General features: G+C 46.1%; 2 protein-coding genes and 1 long non-coding RNA gene across 6 annotated transcripts in view; 2 read left to right on the top strand and 1 right to left on the bottom strand.

Annotated features, from left to right (window-relative positions):
* dync1li2 (dynein, cytoplasmic 1, light intermediate chain 2) overlaps positions 1 to 3,238 on the top strand; it is an 18,883-nt gene extending 15,645 nt beyond the window's left edge. For 2 of the 3 annotated variants that reach the window (XM_077000576.1, XM_077000566.1), the window contains one exon: positions 134 to 3,238. In XM_077000576.1, coding sequence (XP_076856691.1) covers positions 134 to 252 — 119 coding nt within the window. In that variant the 3' untranslated portion in view covers positions 253 to 3,238. The remainder of the gene's footprint in view (positions 1 to 133) is intronic. The other variant, XM_077000585.1, reaches the window with a different exon arrangement.
* On the bottom strand, positions 2,894 to 7,455 carry LOC143510884 (uncharacterized). The gene is made up of 3 exons (XR_013130101.1): positions 7,115 to 7,455; positions 3,646 to 3,716; positions 2,894 to 3,397 (listed from the first exon to the last, which is right to left on the bottom strand). It is a non-coding gene; the product is annotated as an uncharacterized LOC143510884 (long non-coding RNA).
* On the top strand, positions 7,416 to 24,163 carry cmtm4 (CKLF-like MARVEL transmembrane domain containing 4). Of its 2 annotated transcripts, XM_077000662.1 has the most exons (4): positions 7,416 to 8,152; positions 14,003 to 14,179; positions 20,000 to 20,098; positions 21,383 to 24,163. In XM_077000662.1, exons 1-4 carry the CDS (start codon positions 7,970 to 7,972, stop codon positions 21,539 to 21,541), a joined length of 618 nt encoding a protein of 205 aa, XP_076856777.1. In that variant the 5' UTR covers positions 7,416 to 7,969; the 3' UTR covers positions 21,542 to 24,163. The 2 variants fall into 2 exon arrangements, with proteins under 2 accessions (XP_076856777.1, XP_076856787.1); XM_077000672.1 differs by lacking the exon at positions 20,000 to 20,098.

Here is a 24,163-nt window from a genome sequence, read left to right as displayed (position 1 = left end):
CCCCGCCCCTGCCCTTCATGCTCCGCCTACACTAGTCCAGTACCGCCCACATCCCCTCCTGCTGTGTGTGTGAGGTATGTGCCCTCCCAGACGCTACAGGAGATTACTCTCTCTCTTCTCTGTTTTCTTCAAGGGCAGAAGCCGGCTTTGACTGATGTACAGGCGGAGCTGGACCGGATGACTCTCAAATCTGACTCCATAGTAACGGCCAACAACACCCCCGAGTCAGAGAGTGATGCAGGAGTACACTAACTCCACAACCCCTGAGAACACTCCGCACCACAAAACATGCTTATAAACATACAGGAGAGAAAACTGTAATGACCAAAAACTGCCCCCATGTGTGTATCAGAGCAGTCAGTCCTGATTCGCTGAGGCTGTTGGGGGGCGTGTAGGGGGGGGGAGGGGTTTATCTGAACCGATTTGAATACTGATATCTTTTTTTTTGCTGTTTGTTCCCCTCCAAAGCGTTTTTTTGTGGTTAATTTGTGGTATGGCAGGATTGAGTGATGCTCTTGCGGGGAGGCAGCATAGCGCGCGTGCGTGCAGAAACATCCTGCTGCTTCTTGAGCATCCCTTGTTGGAAGGATTTTTGCAGTTATGTGATTTATGAAAAAGAAGCTAAATATATTCATTTAAAAATGAGAAATACCTGCAAAAAGTGTAGTAAAAACGTAGATACGATACTGAAATATTTATATGAAACAATGCGTTTAAGCAGATTTTCTTTGAGTTTTATTCTCAAGACATTTAAAGCTTCTTCGCGTAATGTTTAACACCACTGACATCATGACACTACTGCAAGCATATACCTACCGGTCTACAGGTGAAGAACACCTGACCTACAGGTGAAGAACACCATCTCTCCTACAATCAATTCTGTAAATATGTGCAAAAAATTGTTATACATGTTTGGTTCAGCTTTGTATAAAATTCAGTTATTTTAACAAATTATGAAGAAATCGTTGCGACGAGAGGAACATTTTGGCAGGTGTTGGAGAGTTGTTTGCGGCCGTAGCCGTGGTGGGAGAGGAACAGACTCTGTCCTGCTGGAACCCCCAAGTGCCTGACCCAGCAACACATGGTGTCCTAGTGAGGTGCACCCCTCCACACGGACCCACGCTGTAGCACCACGGGCAAAGGACCCCCCCCGTCCCCCTCCGTCTCTGCCCTTCTGTCTCTGCCCTCTGTCCCCCTCCGTCTCTACCCCCTCTGTCTCTGCCCCCGCCCAATCCCAGATAACTTATTATGTTTTGTTTTTCCTCTCTATTATTATTTTTTTAAGTATTACAATTGTGGTGTTTGCTCTTCTCACCTGAGAAGTCTTGTGGTGTAGGTTAGTTTCCAGACAGTAGGGAAGCATTTCAGTGGTTTCACCTGTGAAGGTGTAGAGTGTTAAGTAGGCGCCTGCTTCAGAAGTACATCCCCGAGTTAAACACTTCACCCCATCCTAACCCTAACCCCACATCACCACCTCCACCTGTGATGTGCACTTCACCCAACACGGATCTGTTCACATGGCTTTTCCTGCATAGTCCCACGTTTGGTCGGTTACGCGCTGTTCCTTTTGTATCGTATATCTGAAGCCTGTGTGGCTGTCGGTGTAACACATTCCCAGATTGTGAATGCAGAATGAAGTTCCCACGGGGGAACGCCGCACGGCTGCTTCAGACCACAGAGCAGCACAGCCTCTTGCTTTCATTGTAGCTTTTATTTAGCTCGACGCTCACCCACCAGCCCGATGGCTAACAGCACGGTAGTCCCTGGCATTGCGTCTGCTTCTGTGGTCTCTCCTGCTGTACTGTGTCGTTTCCAACAACATGGAAATTCACGAAAGATCTTAAAATCAGATGACTTCACAACTACAGACCTGAATGCCATTTGATCCTGAGGCTCTGTTGTCCTGTGGTCCTGCGCTTGTAGCCTTGGTTAGCAGTAGAAAGAAGGCTGAAGGTAAAGCAGCTACTGTGGCTGTAGTGGGATGGCAGAGGAGGAGGCCTGCAGAGAGTCTGTAACCAAAGATGCCTGTGTGTACGGCGGCTGCCTCTGTGCATGGCCCCACCGCGCTGGCTGGGGAAGCCTTGCTCCACAGCTCCCTCTGCAGGCCGCGGTCTGCTCCAACACTGCTGCTGTGCGAGCTCTGACTGTTTTCTTTGTTGCTCTTTAAGGGAAAAGCATAAACTGTGCAGTTGTCTTTTTTTTATTTGCATGAGTTTATTAACTACAAAAGCCTCATACAAACCAAATGGATAAGAACCCTTCTGAATATCAATACTGGGTTCACATGGTTTCCTGGCAGTGCTAAGCAATTGCTCACAGTTAAGCACAATATTTTTATGTTTGGACCACAGCCCTGGTTTAAGTAATGAAGCACTTCCATCATGACCCTGTAAAACCTCCTCTGCTGTAACCTGCCTGAAGCCGACTACTACATTATACATGCTTTGTAAATAGATTTACTCTTGTTTATCAGATTCTCAATGCTTTCTTTACATTTGCCTTAGAGCTGCAGTCTCCTTCCGAGATGTTATAGAAAACATCGTTCCTCTTATTGAAGAACCCAATTAATTAGGGGATTTAAAAAATGATTCATGTCCTGAAATGACAACTGTGTTCAGGTTTTGTTTTGGTTTTTTTTTATTATTATTATTTGCGTCTCCAGGCTGTTCAACTGACACATTTGGTTGGACTTCCTGTAAATCTGATGCCTTTTCTAAAAAGTAAAAACAAATTGAGAAAAACATGGATGATTTGGCCGAGCAGCATGCTGCCATGGGAACACTGCTCTGCACTGTTCACCCACTCTCCCTCTGGACAAACAGTAACAGATGAGAGTCTAAATCTGACCATAACACAGCCCCAAATGTTTGGTTTGTACATTTTAGGAAGAGCATAGATTTGCACTTGTTTGGGTGTCAGATATGCACAACGGTTATAATGAACAACAGATTTTGTAGATATTCAGCCCGTGTTAAAGATCGATCGCTGTGCTTTGTGATCTGCACTTTCCCTTGTAAAGACAGGATAACACTTCTGCGCTCAGTCTGTGTGTATGTGAGCATTAAGGTCCTTCCATATGAAGGAATGTTGGTGTCCTGCACATATTCAAGACAGCCCAGTTGTATGGCTTCAGCGTTAAGCAGTATGCAGTCATATGGAATCTCGCTTTTAGTGCCGACAAAGATAAGGACTTCTGTCTCTTTCAGACATGGCTTCAATAAAACTCGAATCCAGACTACATCTGTCTTTTGTTGTGTTTTGTTGACTGGAGTGAATGTGTTTGATGGTTGTGATTGGCTTAACTGCTGAGGGGAAAATTGGATGATGCTCTTCAGTTGAAATGGCGGTGTGGCCTCGTCCAGCAGGGGGAGGTGTTGTTGTCCAGCAGCCTATTAACCTGAATAATGGAGATGAATCGCTCATCTATGGTTAAATATATAAATAAAATCTCAAAAATATTGCAAGTGGGTACCAGCAGTGTACAGTAATAGGAAAAAGATATAAACAGCAGAGGTACACAAGCTTTCCAGAGAAACGACATATTTAGGATGAAGGACCTGCAAACTGTCCTTCAGGTGCTGGTCATAAAATATGAAAAAGTCTTTTTCAGTAATTACATTTAAAAAGTGAAACTTGTACACTCACCAGCCACTTTATTAGGTATACCTTGCTAGTACCGGGTTGGACCCTCTTTTGCCTTCAGAACTGCCTTTATCCTACATGGCATAGATTCAACAAGGTACTGGACACATTCCTCAGAGAGTCTGGTCCATATTGACATGATAGCATCACGCAGTTGCTGCAGATTTGTCGGCTACACATCCATGATAAGAATCTCTCGTTCCACCACACCCGAAAGGTGATCTACAGTGGTCTCCAACCTTTTTTGAGCGACGGACCGGTTACATGTCTGACTATTTTCACGGACCAGCCTTTAAAGTGTGGGGGGTAAATACGACTAAATAAAATGATACGACTGGCATAAAAACAAAACTCATCATACCAACTGATGTAACTGGGAAGAAATTTTTATTTTTCAAAATAAAACATTACTCAGATTCTGATCATCGATAAAAAAAAATTTTCTGTGCGGTCCGGTACCAAATGACCCACGGACCGGTACTGGTCCGCAGCCCGGTGGTTTGTGACCGCTGATCTATTGGATTGAGATCTGGTGCCCGTGGAGGCCATTTGAGTACAGTAAACTCATTGTCATGTTCAAGAAACCAGTCTTGATGATTCGCTCTTTGTTTGACGTGCATTCAGAGATGCTCTTCTGCATGACTGGTTATATGAATTTGTGTGTGTGTGTGTATATATATATATAATATAATATACACATAATATAATAAACACTTACACATTCCATATATATAAAATGTTCCATATTAACAATATGGCAGATAGACCCAAGTGATGAAGTGCTTGGTGAACATCTCGGATACCAGAAATCTGAGCTGAACTGTTATGAGGAGAAACAGGAACCATCACGGGGAGATGAACCCCCACATGGTGTGTACCGCTAACAAATAGTGGAAGTCAGTGTTATGGAGAAATTCTACCAATGGCTAGAAAATGATGGTTTGAAAGACAGCACAGGAACAAGCCGGGAGAGGGCTGGAAGTCTGAAAGTCAAAGTGGAACACACCCCTTTGGGGTGGTGGATAATGACCAAGTTAAATTCCTGTGGGACTTCATACTAGGGTTGCAACGGTATGAGATTTTCACGGTATGATAACCGTCTCAGAAAATACCGCGGTATCACGGTTATCACGGTATCACAGTTAGTTTGTATATTATTAAAAGATACACTGACCCTTAAAGAAATTACAACAAGTTATTTTTGTTCAATTAACTATTTATTGTAGAAACCTGGAACTATTGTATACAAAATGTGTCCTTTAAAAAAATAAGCTGTACACATGTTTATATAAATACTGCAAAATTAGAGAAACCTAAATCATGGATTTCAGTACAATTATTTAAGTTTAAATTATTTAATATCTGATAAACTCAGCCTGGGTCAGTGTCTGATCAACAACTGTTGTAAACGTCCGTTGTACTGCCAAGTTAGAATATAACCAGATACTGCAGAAAGAGAGGATTTATTTCTGACATGACCCTCACAATAGAGATTTCTATTTTAAGGCTTTCACACCGAGTCTGGTTTTAACATATCAAAAACAGGTACGTTAGAATTTGAACGCATGTAAATTAATAGCGTCTTTCACATCCAGTGAAAGCAAGGACCATAAAAAGCTAGGTTTATACTTTCACTAGTGACCGTAGCACGCGACTCCGCACAGTTCTTTTGTCTTACGTTAACAAATACGAGCCTCTTGTAATTCCAGGACGAAACATGAGAGAACGTGAAGACGTTAAGATTGGGCGTTTTGGAAATAAACAACCATTAAATAATGTGATGAAAAAGCGAATTATTTCGAGTATATGTATAAATATTTAACTTAATTAAGTTTAAGGTGCTGGGAAATATTGAAACGGACCTTTAAAGTGACGTACAAGTGTTTTAATTCCACCTTTTAAACGTGTATGAATCCTGCAAACATGACTTTGTTCATTGCGCTGAGGCGCAGCGCGCGCAAAGTTACAAAATTCGAGAGGTGCACGACCTCGCGAATCGACAGCGCGCGAGACCCTCGCGCACGGGCGGAGCCACCGCGATTACGTCATTTTCGCCACTGATTTTAGTTTAGCTTTTTTTTTTTGTAAAAAAATGTGTTAAGTCTGATGCACTTTCTGCCATTCTCACTGCTGTGTGCTGAGTAGCTGAACCGGAGCGGAGTTGCGCATGCGCGGGTCAGTTTCTCCGCTGGCTTGCTTTTTACCGGTAATAAGCAAACGCACACGGTATGATAACCGTGCATTTTAATACCGTGGTATACCGTGAAACCGGTTACCGCTGCAACCCTACTTCATACACATTGGCCTTCATAATATGATGTTCTGACCTGCCCATCACCCCCCCCCCCCCCAATGTTTTACTGCTCTCACCCCCACTGAGAATGCTGTCTAGAACCAGGACTGTTCCAAATACAGACTGACAAAAGGTCTTACCAACCAGACATAATAGTAATGGACAAACAGCAGAAGAGCTGGAAAAATCATCTGTGGAATATATACAAGTATAAACACAACACTTATTTTGCTCCCATTTCTCATGAGCTGAACTCTTAAGATCTATGTGTACACAAAAGTCATTTTTCTCTCAAATTGGGTCTAAATCTGTTATTGAGCACTTTTGCTGAGATAAACCATCCACCAGTCACAGGTGTGGCATATCAAGATGCTGATTAGACACAGTGATTATTACACAGGTGGACCTTGGGCTGGCCACTATAAAAGGCCATTTTCAATGTTCAGTTTTACAGTATTGTGCGAATCTGGGGATTTCAGAAAACCAGTCCGTTTCTAGTGTGACCACCATATATACATATATCCATATACAAGCTACATAGAGATTCATTTATTAATGCAGAATACGCATAAATTAACATTATTACATCAATTAATAATTCAGTGAGCCACCGCAGACGGAAACCAGAGACACACACACACACACACACACACACACACACTACCCCCCCCCCCCCCCCCCACACACACACACACACACTACCCCCCCCCCCCCCCCCCCCAAACTCCCGAAATACCAGATTGGATTACAACACTCGCATATCATCGTTTACGGTTGAAGGAATACCAGCAACCAGTGTTTGATCATGACTAATGGTATCGTGGCTTCGGGCAAAATGTTTTAAATTATTCTCCTGACATTTTAGGACGTTTTCGTGATGTTTAGAAATCAATAGCTGTGGCAAACCGAACTCTAAAATAATTGTTCAAACCTCCCAATAACAAACCCCATTACACGAGAGAGAACCACAGCTGGGTTCAAGACAGACCACATGAACGAAATAATATACAGTATTAAACCAACCGGCAGCGGTCCGTTAGAGATCCGTTAGTCCGCCACAAACCAGCTCCTATAAACGTGTTTATACACCCGCAATAAACCCGCTTTTACACCAAGATTACTTAGATATCAACCTAGAAATCCTAACTAAGCTATTAATGTTTTGGTGTTAACACATACCAGTATCTACACCAGTCCCGTCCGCTGCGCACCACTGGAGCCGGTACGCAGGTTCTGGTCCAGCTCCGCTACCTGCTACCGAACGCGCGCGCACACCTGTGTAGCACGTCACCGGGGAGCGCGCGACGGCGGTCGGGCTGCGCGTGCGGCCGCTATCACGGCGTCACACCGACACCGCCAACCCCGCCAGGTCTGGGCGGCCGCTCCGTTTTGCTTTCGCTGAAACTACCCGAGGGCTGTTCCGTTGTTTACCGAAAGCGGCGGGAGAGCGCTGCGCGTGATCCGGACGGGCGGAGTTTGGTGGCGTTTTCTGACACCTCCACCAAGACTTTTAAAGCCCGTTTCCCGTACAGGAGGGACCGTGTGGAGGCGGAGACTCGCGCGCCAACGACCGCGCAGCCTCGTAACTGCGACGCACCATGCCGCGAGGACCTCCGCCTTCGGTTCGGTTCGGACGGGATTTCGGCGGAGTGCGTGAAAGTAGAAATGAAGTGAAAAGCGAGCAGCAGACAAAGGGGGGGATGGAGCTCGCCTTTGGACAGCGGTGAAATCCCGGAACGATGGTTGTAACCGGTCCAGAACAACCGAGCTTTGTAGAAACTGTTCTGCTGCTTTGGACGCGATCTACAGGTTATCAACATCTGTGCTTGACATTTTGAAGCGATCAGTTCCTGAAGGGCGAAACACTAAGAGCTCAGAGCTTTTCTGTCTGGGTCAATTACTGCAAACATCCAAGTTGCCTGTTTTGAAAGGTTAGCTACATAACTGCGATTTTGTGCAGTTAACTTTAGTTGGGCAGTTTTCTCCTGCAGTCATCTAAAAGTACAACGAATAGAGGCCTGTACTGATCTGGCCATGAGGAATAACGAGACTGAAGCGTTTGATGGCGAGGCCTCCAACACCTCAATGATGTCTGGGGCGAGTAGCCCGTACCAGCCCACCACCGAGCCCGTGCACGCCGGCTATGTGTTCAGGAGCATCAGGTGTGACCTGCAGTACCTGAAATCCCATTTTGGTATCTTAAAAGCTGTCGAAGTGGTAAGTTTGCGTTCAGTTGCATGTTACATTTACATTACTGTGTAATAAAGTTTGTTTATTGCAAAGAGTACAACGCACATTTATTTTAGGCTGCCACTGAGAGAATGAACTCACAGAATGGGGGTTACCAATGGGGGTGGACCAGTTTCTCTCGTTTAAAATCAGCACGTATTTGTTATACAAATAAAATTTCGTTGACTTGACAAACTGCAGTACTGTGTGTACTGTTTATCTGATCAGCGACCAGAGGCAGTTCTGTTTCTACATGACCAGTGTGACCTCCTCTGTGCTAGGAAGGAATCCCCATAGGAACTGCATCTGAAACGTCTATTGAGTATAATATTGTAATAGAGTAGTTTAATATTCATCCATTACCCTCCCTTTGTTCGGGTCCGGGTTGCAGGGGCAGTATTTGTTTAGTTTAATATTCCAATGTAATATTTGGATTCATGCTGGATTAGAAGACTCTGGAATGCAGGATGGAAAAGATTCTGTGCGGCTGATCAAATTAGCGACAAAGGTAACTTAGAAAGCCAAAGACTGGCTTATCATTGGCTTAACTTGTTTGTAAGTTTACATTCATATGTACGTTTACCCATATGTATGACATAATTTACACAAATAGGACAGTATTTACATATATAGGTTGACTAAGAAACTGTTGAGCTGCTGGTTTAGCATTGTAAACTGGTACAAGGGTTAGGGTTAGAGCTGCCTAGCGAGGGCTCGCATGGTGTTTTGTGCAGAAAGCACAAACCAAACTCCACAGCTCCAAAGTGAGGTCTGCTAACTCAGCTCTGTGGAAGTTGGCTTTGTCCAGCCTGCTTCTCCTGAATACTTACAGAACAGCGTTCACCAGGGAAGGTCTGTGATCACGGCAGGGGAGTATGCAGTGAAACTGAGGAAGTCATTAAAACGTGAGCTCATGCACACTGCCAAAGGAAACCTCCAGAGAACCAGCTTTAGGAGATAGTATGTCTGCCAGCTTGCAAGACAGTTGCCTTACATTTATGACAGTTTTATCTCAGCTGTACAGAACGCCTGTGCACAGTCAACTTTGAATAACACATTTCGAGGATGCGCCTCATCCACATTGAGGCTGTTTTATCTGCATTGTGGGTATTGTTACAAATACCCATATGTGCCTCATTACATACTTTAGTCAGAACTTAATAAATGTGTATACCAATGCAGCTCAGACAGGTTGGATCACCCAACAGTGTCCTGCCCCAAGGGTCTATCAACCCAACTGTCTACCACCCCCAACAGTCTACAGTCCCAACTTTGTACCAACAGTGTCCCACCCAGTGGTATACTGCACTAATTCACAGAATCGTTTCGAAGCTGGAGAATTTGTGTTTAAATCCTTGTACCACATTAACAGTGTACACCATTAGCAGTGGACCCTATTAGCAGTGTACCACATTAACAGTGTACACCATTAGCAGTGGACCCTATTAGCAGTGTACCACATTAACAGTGTACACCATTAGCAGTGGACCCTATTAGCAGTGTACCACATTAAGAATGTGCCATCTTAGCAGTGTTCTACCCTCACGTGGATGACATATGAAGGGAGAGGCAGTACTGTCAAATATTAACAGATTAGAGTAAAATTTTAAATGGCTGAACCTTTAGAAAGACCAGAGACACTGTCCCTAATGTTGATGACTGAATGTTGGCCAGCAGTCCATAACCATTTGTGTTTGAGGTGGCTGTGTGTCAGGAGAAGTTAGGTTTCAACCTTGGGCCTGTTCACTGTGTTTCATAACATGACTGCATTTTCTGTGTTCCTCAGTACTGTGTTGAAAGCTTATTTATTTATGTTTAAAGTAAGGGTTTAACCAGATCGTTGACCAAGGGTGTTTTCATGCTTCCTGGTCATTCTCCTAAGGGTATTCAGGCCTGACCTTGTCAGGGTCTCTGGCGAATCATTTAGCGGAGGCCTCTCTGAGATGAGAACAACCCGAGTGTGCTGCAGCTGCTCAGAGACTAACTCATATCTCTTGTCCATCTGCAGATGTGTTTTCAACTGGCTAAGTCAGTTCACATCGACTGGTCATTCTGTTAAATCCCTTTAGGGTTAAGTCTGATCTGCAGACGCAGTCTGATTATGAGTTTGGAACGTTTGTTTTCTCATCGGCCTTTATATGAGTGGTTTTATTGTCATTGTCAGTGATGTTTATGAAATAGAATGGTACATATTGGTACTGCTGGAAAACACAAAAACATCTATATTTTTAATCAGGCACTTTAGAAAGCCTCCCACATTAGGAGCTTCACTGGGCTGGGTCATATTTCCTCCTCATGTGAGTTCTTTGTAATGGCTCTCTGGGAAACCTATACATCACCACACCCATCCCTTTCTCTTTTCCAAAGGGTTTGTCGTGGTGTAGCAGGTTAGAGCCCCGGGCTGAGATCTCTTTTTCTGAGGTGTGTTGGAGAAGGTAGCACACCTGCACATGGGCTGTTCTGGGGTGGGTCTTACCTAGGTCCCACCCCCACGGTGCCCTGCCCATGGGCTAGTCTGGGGAGGGTCTTCTACAGGCTCCGCCCCCATCCTGCTACCTTTGTTCTTGCTTCATACTCTTGCTTGTGCTTTGGTGGCATTTTTGCTGAGTCAGTGTCTGATTGGTTTGATGTTTTGCCTTTAAAATTGTGATATTATGGGATGATGTTTTGTGTACATATAGAATACAGATGGGCTTGGCAGTTGATCTTGAAAGAATGTTTTACAGCAAATGTATTTTAATAAGGGAAAGCAAAATATTATTTCTGGAATGTGTGTGTAAATGGTTTTTCCAGATGCTTTGTGTGTGTGTGTGTGTGTGTGTGTATCTGGCTATTCACATAAATTCCTCCAGCTTTCTTCATCTTAAGTCCTGCTATCTACCCGAATGAGTGTGAAACTCATGTAGTTTAAAGAATGTGTGTAACATATGTAGGGTGGAGAACGTGTGTAACGCGTTAAGGTTGGAGAATGTATGTAATGCCTTAAGGTTGGAGAATGTGTGTAACGCGTTAAGTTTGGAGAATGTGTGTGTAACAAGTGTAGGCTGCAGAATGTGTGTAACATGAGCAGGTTGGAGAATGTATACAGGGTTGCAGTGTGAGAGGCTGCCTCCCAATGGATGGGGAGATCACTGCGGTCCTGCACGGTTCTGTCCTGTGTCAGAAGAGCCTACTGGAGCAGGTCCAGTGTACACGTTCCAGACCCCTCCACCCATCTGGCCATAGCAGATGGCCTCAGCTGCAACCTGACTCCACCTAGCCATTACCATCTCAGTCCTTCAGGTGAAGAGTCGGGGGCTCAGTTGAGGAGTAATGTGATACAAAACCGTTAATTGCCCTTGTATTGAGTCTGGCCTCTGTGCGTGTGTGTGTATGCGCACATGGGCATGTATACATGTGTGTGTTGGGGACTGGATGGATGTGTGTGGGTATCTGTGTGGGGGTGGGTGATTGTGGGTATGTGTGTGTGTGTGTGTGTGTGTGTGTGAGTGAGGCACTTGCTGTGTGCAGGGTGAGGGTTTGTGTGTGTGTGTGTGTGTGTGTGTGTGTGTTTGCAACGGGCTGCAAGCATTAGGCCTATCTCATTCTCTCAAGCTGCTGGCTGTGGGTGCAGAATCATCAGTGCTGTGAGCTGCTGTGTTCTGAGGATGCTGGCTGTGTGCAAAGACTGATTAGCCACCTGAATGTCTGATTTTCCCTGTTTTCAGTGGGTTCTTAAGATCAGACTCATCTCTCATGTAGACTGAAATGGACTTCTGCACTCTTTGTGAGTGTTTGTGTATATGGGGTGTAGGTGTGTGTGTGTGTTCTGTGTAACTCTTTATGGGTGCTAAATGTGTTCAATGTAACTAGCTTTTTAAAGATATTTTGTGGCATCCAAAGGGAAACTGCATTTCAAATGAACAGCTTTCATTTGAAATGCTAGAAAGGCCAGAAGTGTTCATTTAAATGCTAGTTATAAGAGAGGGGTTATGGATTACAGATTCTGGATTGGGGTTTATGGATTAGGGTATTGGGTGGTGACATGCTAGAGCTGGGTTAGGGTCAGTAAGGCAAAACAGATGTGTGGATATAATTGAACACCTGATGTGTGTGTATGTGTGTGGTGATGTGCACAGCTGATGTGAGTGTGTGTGTGTGTGTGTGTGGGGTGATTTGCACAGCTGATATGTGTGTGTGTGGTGATTTGCACAGACACATCAGCACAGCTGACATTGCCATGTCTGCCAATCTGTGAGGTGTGAAAAAACTGGTGTGTAAAACTGGCGTGAGTAGGCTAATTGAGAACTCGTTTGGTTTAGTGACTGGCCTCAGACACCTCGTGTACAGCAGAAACTGAGCATTAGTGCTAAGTGAGGATTATACTGAGCCTCCATCCCTGTGAAATGCTTTGTAATGTTAAATGTTCAGTAGTGCCTGTCTAAGCATCACTCACCTTACAGCACTGCTGTATAATTGCTGCTGTTGTTAGATGCTAAAATGAAATTTGCATATGTGAGTGTTGCCATGGTGAAGTCTTTGTATCCTGGTGCCGTGAATCACTTGATATTGTGCTGGAGACAGTAGAGAGAATCTCATTCCATCTGCATTTCAAACACTCATCATCTCAGGATAGATGTGTTGCATATCCCTTCCTCTATTGTTCCTGATGGAAGTGTCAGCAAAATTCTTTTAATAGCAACGCCAGAGAAAAGCACTGGATCTTACTGGGAAAAGGGTGCTGGATTTACCAATAGCATAATACAATGAAACACCAGTATGTGAACTGGTGGGACAGCGAGAGGAGGGGCACGCAGATCTACATTGTTGTTCTGTCTCTGTCTCATTCATTACAGCATGCTCACACACATGCACACACACATGTGCGCGCACACACACACACACACACACACACACACACACACACACACACACACACACACACACACACACACATTTTTTGGGGCATCCCCCCCACTTTTTCAAAAGCCGGTTTTGGTCCCCCCCAGTTTTTACGGTTAAAACCAAATATTTAAATAGCGATGAATCCATGTCCCCCCCATTTTTGAAATCAATATTACGTCCATGTAAGTATGTGTGAGTATTTATGTACATGAGTACATGTGAGTATATATATACATGAGAATGTGTATTTCTTTACATGAGTATGTGTTCTGGACAGGTCTGCACTGGATCAAGAGGCCCTGGGCTCCGGAATGTTCTGTGGCAGTGGTTTAGTCTCTGACCTATAATCTGTTTGAGGTTTCTTGAGAGTAGAGGCAGGGTTACACCTAAAAAGCACTGTAACCTCCAGCTTGTTCCTCTGCTGCGGCCCTGTGTCACTCTACATATCAGTACCCCTCCACACAGAGTAGTACATCTTCCACACAGAGTAGTACCCTCCACACAGAGTAGTACCCTCCACATAGAGTAGTACATCCTCCACACAGAGTAGTACATCCTCCACACAGAGTAGTACATCCTCCACACAGTGTAGTACATCCTCCACACAGAGTAGTACATCCTCCACACAGTGTAGTACATCCTCCACACAGAGTAGTACATCTTCCACACAGAGTAGTACCCTCCACACAGAGTAGTACCCTCCACATAGAGTAGTACATCCTCCACACAGTGTAGTACATCCTCCACACAGTGTAGTACATCCTCCACACAGAGTAGTACATCCTCCACACAGAGTAGTAGGTTACAACCCCTCTACACAGCAGCCCTAAGCCTGACCTACAATAAAGCCAGAGCCAGTGTCATAAATGCATCCACTTCTGTAATGATACAAGTTTAGCTAAACTCCACCACCCTGGTGTGTAGCTGAACATGCAGTGTCTGTCTCCCCTGCAGGTCCTGTCTTTAATGGCCTTCATCTGCATCGAGACTGTGATGATGTGTTCTCCCTGCTCTGGCATCTACCTCTTCGAGTTTGTCAGCTGCAGTGCCTTCGTTGTGACGGGCGTCTTACTTCTCATCTTCAGCCTCAACCTGCACACCAAAGTGCAGCAAGTTAACTGGAGTCTGACGGTATATACAAGCTCCCAGCATCTCACAGAACTGCTCCACAGAACCACTTCATAGAACCACTTCATAGAACCACTTCATAGAACCACTTCAGTGCCTAGAGACCCAAACGTGGATTGGCTAGCATGAAAAAAGCTTGTAGCATCTACTCTGTAGCCTGAACAGAGCTTAGCAAAACAGCTCTGCACCAGAAAGCACCAGAGTTGGACTTGCCAGGAAATTTCTTGTACTTACTGCTTAAATAACCCTAACATGAATATAGCCAGTTTTGTTTTTTTTTTTCTTTTTGGTCAGCAATGACCAATTTCAGTGCATACAATACGTTGTGCTTCTGTGTGGTAGAATATTTCCAGATGTACTGGGTCATGGTGTTCACATGCAGAGTGCTTGATCAGTACAGCACCCCTATCAGCTGTGACACTGTGGGTGTAGGGCAGGCGTACTCAACAAAATTTGTCCGCGGTCCAATTTTGGCAGATACCTGTGACCTGAGGTCCGGTGCGGCGGGGGTGGCGAACGTAACACTCGTGACGGAGTGTTTTTTCAATAGCCCTGAAAGAAATGCTCCGTTTTTTTTTGGTCCGTATCCAGTTAATCAGGAATGAGATTGTGTCCGGATCCGGACCGCGGTCCGCCAGTTGAGTACCCTTGGTGTAGGGGGTAGAGAGGGTTACGTCCTCAGGCCCTTAGTAGCAAACATGGAGGAGGAGTGTCATGGGAGATGAATGTACTGATTTACTGAATGCTTAATAAAGCCTGCTCCCTTTGTCTGAATACACACACACACACACACACACACACACACACACACACACACACACACACACACACACACACACAGAAATGCAAACAGTTCAGTGGTAGACACACACACTGTATGCACTGTTGATAAAAGGTCAGTTTCAGTTTGGTGGATGGAAAGGCTTGCTCTTCATATCGGCATTGCTGGGTATTGCAGCCAAAAGAAAATATTATATAACCATAACATCACACTGTACTTATGACCAACCATAACATCACACTGCAGTTATGACCAATCATAACATCACACTACAGTTATGATCAATCATAACATCACACTGCAGTCATGGTCAACTATAACATAACCAGGTCTGCTATTTAGGGTTTATTAATAATATCACACATGTCCACGTTTCCTTTTGTAATGCTATCCAAATGTTATTCTCATGACTGGTAGGATTGAATCGTGTCTACGGAGTACAGAAGACGGAGTTTGGAGTTAGTGTTGGAGTCTATAGGGGGGGTTCTGTAGCGCTTGGTCTGTGGAGCTCAGACTTTCAATAAGCCTCCGGGTCCGCAGACCTCACAGACTTGAGATCTCGTTTGTTTTGGAACAGGTCAGAAAGCTCTGAGACGGCGAGTCTGGGAGGAGAAGCAGCGGCGACGCTCTGTCCAACGCCGTGTGTGTCTGCCCACTGACGTCTAGCTCCTCAGGTTGAGGAGTTTTACATGAGTCAGTGGAGGAGATCCCAGACATGCTTTATCAGAATTCCCCACGTAAAATCTTGTGATTGTGGCTGGTGTCCCAGTGGAGGAGCGGTTGGGTTTCTGTGTTTCCCAAATGTCTGTAGGGCCAAATGGATTCTGCAGATTGGCAGTTTGACCATTTTTGAAAAAGAATGAATCTGCTTCACAGAGTTTTGGCGTTTTGTAGGTGGTGGTTCTGTTGGGCTGTGTTGGAACCCTGTGACGTTTGAATCCTGTGACGTTTGAACCCTGTAATGTTGGTACATCATTAGAGCTCCACCCGTCAGAGTATAGCACAGATTACAGCTCCATCCCTCAGAGCACAGCACAAGTTAGAGCTCTGTCCCTCAGGACACGCCACAGATTACAGCTCTGCCCCCACAGCTCAATACAGATTATATCAGTCTTGAGAACACTGAAGACTACACGTCCACCATCAGAATCCGAGCAAATCACTAGTGGCCCTTTCCCACGGACATGGTGCTGGTATAATCGTCCCAAATGGTGTTGTGCTTTTCCACTGCAAAATCACAGGTTCTTTGCCATTAAATCCGGTACTGTTCAGGCCTGTGATGCTGGTAAAGGACGGGGTCCCTGCATCAGTTCACCTAGTTTACCCGCCTTACCACCATGTGCCACGAACAGCATGAGAACCACAGCAGATACAGCAGTGATGAATCCTCGGTGCTCTGCGGATTAAGCGTATATTCCTTATGAGATGGCCATGCTGATGGAACACCTACATCCACAGACGTAGTTGTTGAGTTCCCAAACCAGTAGAAACACGGGTCCATTCTTAAAAGGTCCCACAGCCCACAGGAACCGGCTCTGGCTCTGGCAGTGGTGAAGGAGTGTAGGAGGAGCTGTTCCCGTCTTACTCAGATGGATGCTTTACTGGCCAGGCAGGAGAAGAGCTGAAATGTTCATGCTTCACTTTGTTTGCTTACATTCTGCTCCCACCTCATTTCATGTAATGTGGGTCTGAAGGTTTCCAACGGCCTGAGGCAGCGTGAGACTCAGCACGGCCCGCAGAACAAAGCGGAACAACTTTGCTCAGTCATTCTAAAACCCATAAATGACTGGCTCAGTGGGGAACTCCCGAGTGCACGCGTGAGACACTAGACACTAGAGGGTGAGACACTAGACACTAGAGGGTGAGACACTAGAGTGGCCAACCCGCGGCTCGCGAGCCGCATGCGGCTCTTTGCCTGGTTTCATGCGGTTCCCCAGCCGGTCCACACTCTCACCTGCACTAACGGTCTGTGCCGTGGCCCGGTTACCTCATCAGCTCTGAGGGTGACACACTGCTACATCTTCGTGCTGTGCGGTTTGTTTACAAGCCTAGCGAGCCGCTAATACTTTAAAACCGGCGTAGTGGAAAACACGCATTTGACACTGTAGCATTTGCTCACGAGTTACTAATTCGCCAACTACTGGCAATCGATCAATCGCGATATAATACTTATTTTTTGTCCATTACCCCCCCCCCCCCCCCCCACTCAACAATCTACACCACCCCCCCAACAATTTACATGTCCCTGTATGATGTGGCTCTTTGCCGTAACACAGTAAAAAAAAGTGGCTCTTGGTCTCTGACGGGTTGGCCACCCCTGCACTAGACACTAGAGGTTGAGACACTAGACACTAGCGGGCCGTCCAGTGGAGGATGGGTTCCCTCCCAAGGGAGTCTTGGTCCTCCCAAGGTTTCTTCCTAAACCCCACCTAGGGAGTTTTTCCTTGCCACTGTCGCCTCTGGCTTGCTCATTAGGGATCTGAACCCATGCGCTTGTAAAGCTGCTTTGTGACGTGTTGTAAAAAGGACCAAATAAAGAAATCTGACTGTAACTTTGCCACTACAGGGTGAGACAGTAGATCAAAACATGGCCGAGCTGTTGTCTTCTGCTTCTAAATCAGGCTCACCCTGGACACAGCTGGGCCTGCCGACACCCTGTCATGCAGACCGACACGTGTGTAGATGATGGTGTGGCATCAGTACGAGTGCCCTGAGACAGCGCCACATTCTCAGACTGCAGGACCCCGTCTCCTGCCTCTGGCTGCTTTTCAGACCACATGCAGGGGGTGTTCCCTCAGGCAGACGTAAACACATAGTCAGCACATCAGTGCATACTGAAAATATGTACACACCACATTTGACCTCAAGTCGAACTCAGAAGGAAAGTCTCCCTTTTCCGAGGTTAGTGTTGATTACTTCTCCACTGTGGGCCTGTCAGACTGGTCTCTCCTGTTCTGTTTATGAAGGAACGCTCCACTGAACGCGTGTCTCTGTGAGATCAGCACTTCTGACTCCTCTGAGTTAGCTGGTGCTGGTGTGTGTCGGTATGGTTTCAAAGGTTCTAAGATGTCAGCTACGAGGCGATTGGTCTTGTAAGACATCAAATACGTGGTGATTGGTCTTGTAAGACATCAAATATGTGGTGATTGGTCTTGTAAGACATCAGCTCTGAGGTGATTGGTCTTGTAAGACATCAGCTTGCAGGCAGTATCAGCTGGCACTGTTCTTAGCAGGTAAGGGGTGGTTAGTAGCTCTTGGAGGCCGAAGTGTGGGTGGAGATGATGGAGGTGTGTGGTTAGGAGCTCTGTTATCTTTGTGTTATTTTACCAAGGTGGTGTCTTGTTATCCAGAGTAGACAGGTGAACTCACGACTTTATACCCTGCTACACACAAGGTAAAGAAGTTAATATCAAGCCATGTGTGTGTGTGCATGTGTGTGTGAGAGTGCATGTGTACATGTTTGTGCCTGTGTGTGTGGGTGTGTTCCTGTGTGTGTGAGTGTGCATGTTTGTGCATGTGTGTGCGTGTGTGTGCACGTATACCTGTGTGTACATGCATGTGTGTATGCATTTATGAGTGTGGCCCTGTATATGTGCGCATCTGCACGTTTGTCATAGTGTCGGGGTACTGCAGTGTCATGTGACCATGTGTGGGCAGTTGCTCTCGTAATGGTTTGCATCACATGACCATGCTCCAGTCACAGTGGGAAACCATTCAGACACAGTGTTTTCTTTCTTCTCCATGATTGTGTGAATGTGTGTGTATTTGTGGTCTGCTTCTATGCATGTGTGAGTGCATATGTGTATGAGTGTGAGCGAGAGGGTGTGTGTGTGTGAGTGTGTATGTGTGTGTATTGCTGTGTGTGCATGTGTACAGTTGTGTGTGTGTACGGTTGTGTGTGTGTACGGTTGTGTATGTGTGTGCTGTTGTGTGTGTGTGCAGTTGTGTGTGTGTGTACAGTTGTGTGTGTGTGTACGATTGTGTGTGTGTGTGTACGGTTGTGTGTGTACGGTTGTGTGTGTGTACGGTTGTGTGTGTGTGTACGATTGTGTGTGTGTACGGTTGTGTGTGTGTGTACGGTTGTGTGTGTGTGTACGATTGTGTGTGTGTGCAGTTGTGTGTGTGTACGGTTGTGTGTGTGTGTGTGCAGTTCTGTGTCCTGGTATGAGTGATCTGCTTGTTTCACTGCCCCCTCACTCACATAATGGCCTTCATTGATTTGTCATTGCATTGTTCTTCATCTCTGGGGACACAGCAGATCCCAGCAAGCCTCCCAGTAGGACACTATAGATCCCAGCTAAGGTTACACACACACACACACACACACACACACACACACCTACATATATACATACACACAAACACACTACTGCTCAGTACACAGCCCAGTTAGGGTTACATGCTGGGCTTACACACTGGGGTTACACACACGCACACACACATATTCACACACATATCTACACACACATTAACTTTATCTCCAAAATAAGGGGAAGGGTTGAAAAAACTATAAAAACTGACGTTCATGTCAGTTTCAGAAATGAATCTCCTTGGTTTAAGAACTCTAAGAATGGAGCCTTATTTTCTGATGTTAGTGCGCCTCCCGTGTGCTGTTTTGACACTGCAATTCCACTTTTAACTTTGCCCTTTCACATTTGACCTCTTTGTCATTTGTCATTTCACTTCCCTTACAGATGTGTTAAGAAAACTTGTATGTAATGAAATCCCAACATTGCAGAGTAACCTGATTTATACACTATACATTAAACTACTGTGTGTCTGTGTGTGTGTGTGTGCGTGTGTGTGTGTGTGTGTGTGTGTGTGTGTGTGTGTGTGTGTGTGTGTGTGTGTGTGTGTGTGTGTGTTGGTGTGTGTGCATCTGGAATTATGTCTGTCTCACTGTGCACCTCTCTCTCTCTCTTACTCTTTACCTCCCGCTCTCTCTTTTAACTCTACCTCCCTTTTTCTCTCTCTCTGTCTCTCTCCCTATTTTTTACACATCTCTCTCTTTCTCTCTCTCTCTCTCTCTCACTCTCTCTCAGGACCTGATTAACACAGCCGTTTGTACTCTCTTCTTCTTCCTGGCCTCTGTGGTGTTGGCAGCTCTCAACCACCAGAGTGGAGCCGAGATCCTTGCCGTGGTAACGACTCCTTTGAAGTTCATGCTCATAGAGACTGTTACTCTGGTCCAGTTTCACTGCAGTTCTGATGTTACTTGTGCTGGCACACTACCACCCCCGTGTGGTGAATTTATGGAGCTGCGTTGTTATCCTCATTGTTATATTAAGCGACTGAGACACACACTACAACAGCAGCCCCCTCCACCCCCGCACCCCCACACACACACTACATCCCCCCACACAGACTACAGCCCCACACACACACTACATCCCCACACACACTACTGCCCAACATGCACACACACTACATCCCCCCCACACACACTACATCCCCACACACACGACATCCCCACACACACTAAAACCCCACACACATACACTACATTCCCACACACACACTACAGCACACACACTACAGTGTGCACCACCCCACACGCACACATTGCTGCTGGGTTTGAAGCTGTTGAATGTGGTGGAACAGAAACAAGGCTGCCACTGCTGTGTGTGTGTGTGTGTGTGTGTGTGTGTGTGTGTGTGTGTGTGTGTGTGTGTGTGTGTGTGGTTGCATGTAAGTGATTTTTACAGTCTCTGTGTGTGTAGTTGTGATTGTGTGTGGGTGATTGTGTATGTGTGTGTGTGAGTGTGTAGCTGTGTTTATGAGAGTGTAGAGAGAGGGGGAGGGGTGGGGCCTGTAGGGGATTCTTGTTCAGCTCTTTATGACCCACATGCACACCAGGAACTTCCCCATAAACATCCCAGATTTCCAAGACCCAAGAGCCCTGAGGATACACCCATCCCATATGCATGAGCCCTGAGGACACACCCCTCCCAGACCCATGAGCCCTGAGGACACACCCCTCCCAGACCCATGAGCCCTGAGGACACACCCCTCCCAGACCCATGAGCCCTGAGGACACACCCCTCCCAGAACCATGAGCCCTGAAGACACACCCCTCCCAGACCCATGAGCCCTGAGGACACACCCCTCCCAGACCCATGAGCTCTGTAGACACACCCCACCAGACCCACAAGCCCTATAGACACACCCCTCCCAGCCTTGTCTGATATATCTGTGTGTTCTTACAGGTACAATAGGAGAATAATGTCCACGACATAGTCTCCTGGGAGTGATTCATGACTGATAATGTTCAATAATACAGTTATATTTTACACTCTGACAATACCATGACCGTGTAGATATTTGTAGTGCTTTTAGAATATATATATATATGAGTTTGGTGTGTCTTATACCCTGCAGGGTTTGTTTCCATAACCTCATCCACTGTTTCTGTTCTTCTCTCCCAGATCTATGGGTTTGTGGTGATGGTGGTTTATGGTGTGAACACATATCTGGCTGTGCGTCGGTGGCGTTTGGGAGAACAGCACCCCCTGCAGGCCAGCGAGTATATGCGCGCTCGCACAGCCTCCCGTGGAGAGGTGGAGACACGGCCTGAGCCTCAGTGACACTGAATCTCCTCCAGGAGCACCAGACACACTACTCCCCCACTCTCTCACTCTCACCCCACCCTCTCACTCTCACACCCACCTACTCACTCCCCCACCCTCTCACTCACACCCACCTACTCACTCCCCCACCCTCTCACTCTCACATCCACCTACTCACTCCCCCACCCTCTCACTCCACCCTCTCACTCCTCCACTCTCTCACTCTCACCCCACCCTCTCACTCTCACACCCACCTACTCACTCCCCCACCCTCTCACTCTCACACCCACCTACTCACTCCCCCACCCTCTCACTCACACCCACCTACTCACTCCCCCACCCTCTCACTCTCACCCCACCCTCTCACTTTCACACCCACCTACTCACTCCCCCACCCTCTCACTCTCACACCCACCTACTCACTCCCCCACCCTCTCACTCACACCCACCTACTCACTCTCACACCCACCTACTCACTCCCCCACCCTCTCACTCACACCCACCTACTCACTCCCCCACCCTCTCACTCTCACCCCACCCTCTCACTCTCACATCCACCTACTCACTCCCCCACCCTCTCACTCCACCCTCTCACTCCCCCACCCTCTCACTCTCACCCCATCCTCTCACTCTCACTCCCACCTACTCACTCCCCCACACTCTCATTCTCACCCCCACCCTCTCACTCTCACTCCCTCACCTTTTCACTCTCACCCCACCCTCTCACTCTCACACACTCACCTTCTCACTCTCACACACACCCTCACTCTCACACCCTCACCTTCTCACTCTCACCCCCACCCTCTCACACACACCCTCTCACTCTCACACACTCACCTTCTCACTCTCACCCCCACCCTCTCACACCAACCCTCTCACTCTCACGCCCACTCAACACACGCTCTCTCTCACACACAATCACACTCACACTTTCTCCTTTACCTTCACAAATACAGTCACTCTCTCCTCTCCATCCCTACGTAGTCTACCTTACCCTACCCTGCAGGATGTAGTGTGCTGGATGAAGGGTGCAAGGTGCAGTGGGGTATGTGTCTCGGATGTCTTAACAGACACACGGTTCCGCAGGCTGCACATTCCTGCTGTTCTTAATGTGTGTGGACTAAAGCAGTCTCACTCGTCCTCACTCTCTCCAGGGAGATTCAGATGAAACTGAAGGGTCCTGATGGTTCTGACTTCAGATGAACATGCTTGGCTATAGCATGTTGTTAATTGTTTCAGACTGGTGATGGAATACCTCCCCCTGACAGCAGCCCTCCTTTAATGAAGCGTTTCAGTATATTTGACTCCTTCCCCTGACAGCAGCCCTCCTTTAATGAAGCGTTTCAGTATATTTGACTCCTCCCCCTGACAGGAGCCCTCCTTTAATGAAGTGTTTCAGTATATGTGACTCCTCCCCCTCACAGAAGCCCTCCTTTAATGAATCGTTTCAGTATATGTGACTCCTTCCCCTGATAGGAGCCCTCATTTAATTAAGTGTTTCAGTATATGGGACTCCTCCCCCTGACAGAAACCCCTCCAACAGCTGCTCATAGACTGCAACACATGCAAAGCGAAGGTTTGTCTGACTGTGTGTAAATGTATTGCAGACATTTTAACACATTCCTACAGTTGTGATTTATTTGTGTGTGCATGTGCCCGCACACGGATATGGATATGTGTCTGTTTTGGAATTTTCACTACTCCCCTACGTCACACCATACTATCAACTTTGTGTATATGTAGATCAAAGGAGGCTCAGATGTTCAAAAGAAGATGTACATACAGTATATGTCAGTATTTGTGTGTGTGATATGAAGTGCTGTTATATGTTCAAGTTTGTGTCGGTCAGCAGCCTGGCCTGTGTGTAGGGTGTTGTGTGGGGAGTGCAGGGTGTTGTGTGGGAATGCATGTATGACAGCAGACGTCTAACCACCACCACCACTCTGACCCTTTAGGGAAACGTTGTCCCTAGAATGAGCCCAAAATGGGTCATTGCTAATGTTGTGAGTTTATTTCATTTTTATTAACTCTTTTAAAGAGAAATTAACATTATTTTATTGTCTTGTAATCATTCTTCAGAGTCTTACTATTTCAACCATGATCTGTTGAAGACGTCACAAACACTATACTGGCTTTGTTGTAAATATCCCTCAGTCACTCTGATTTTCAGCGTCTTTTGAACTCCAAGACGGGTCTTGCAGCTTAATGACAGACTGGCTCGGGAGGGGCGTCTCCTCCTTCAGCCTCCTCTGTTGCTACAGCGTCCCCCTCTTCTGCCACGCGTTAATTACTCCTGTTAGAGCTTGTCATCTGTCTCTGGTTGATCCATGGTAAATCTTCCCCTCGAGGCTTTACTAACATGAACTGAACTGTCTTCAGTTGTAATCAGTACTTTTAAAAATTGTAAAACATTTGAACACTTTGTTGAAGAATCCGATGCTGTGATGGAGATTTTAGCTCAATGTTAAACTGTTAATATGTCTTACTCTGCAAAGCAGTACCTACATGTGTATTTTTGTATTTAAGGAGTTGTGCGTAGATTTACAGACACTTCTCCAAAGGTTTGAGTTGTTTGGATTGTAATCTTTTGCTCAAATAAATTAATTTGGACAGATTATGACACTGTTCATAAAAAGGCTA

The sequence above is a fragment of the Brachyhypopomus gauderio genome, chromosome 1 (genome assembly GCF_052324685.1).
Source record: "Brachyhypopomus gauderio isolate BG-103 chromosome 1, BGAUD_0.2, whole genome shotgun sequence".
Lineage (NCBI taxonomy): Eukaryota > Metazoa > Chordata > Actinopteri > Gymnotiformes > Hypopomidae > Brachyhypopomus > Brachyhypopomus gauderio.
This window is presented reverse-complemented; position numbering and strand designations above follow the sequence as displayed.

What these genes read in the sequence shown, in the direction of transcription:
- cmtm4 (XM_077000662.1), top strand. Translation starts at nt 7,970, where the DNA reads ATGAGGAATAACGAGACTGAAGCGTTTGATGGCGAGGCCTCCAACACC. An exon ending in TCTTAAAAGCTGTCGAAGTG is followed by an intron (nt 8,153 to 14,002) that starts GTAAGTTTGCGT and finishes TCTCCCCTGCAG; the next exon opens with GTCCTGTCTTTAATGGCCTT. An exon ending in GAGCCGAGATCCTTGCCGTG is followed by an intron (nt 20,099 to 21,382) that starts GTAACGACTCCT and finishes CTTCTCTCCCAG; the next exon opens with ATCTATGGGTTTGTGGTGAT.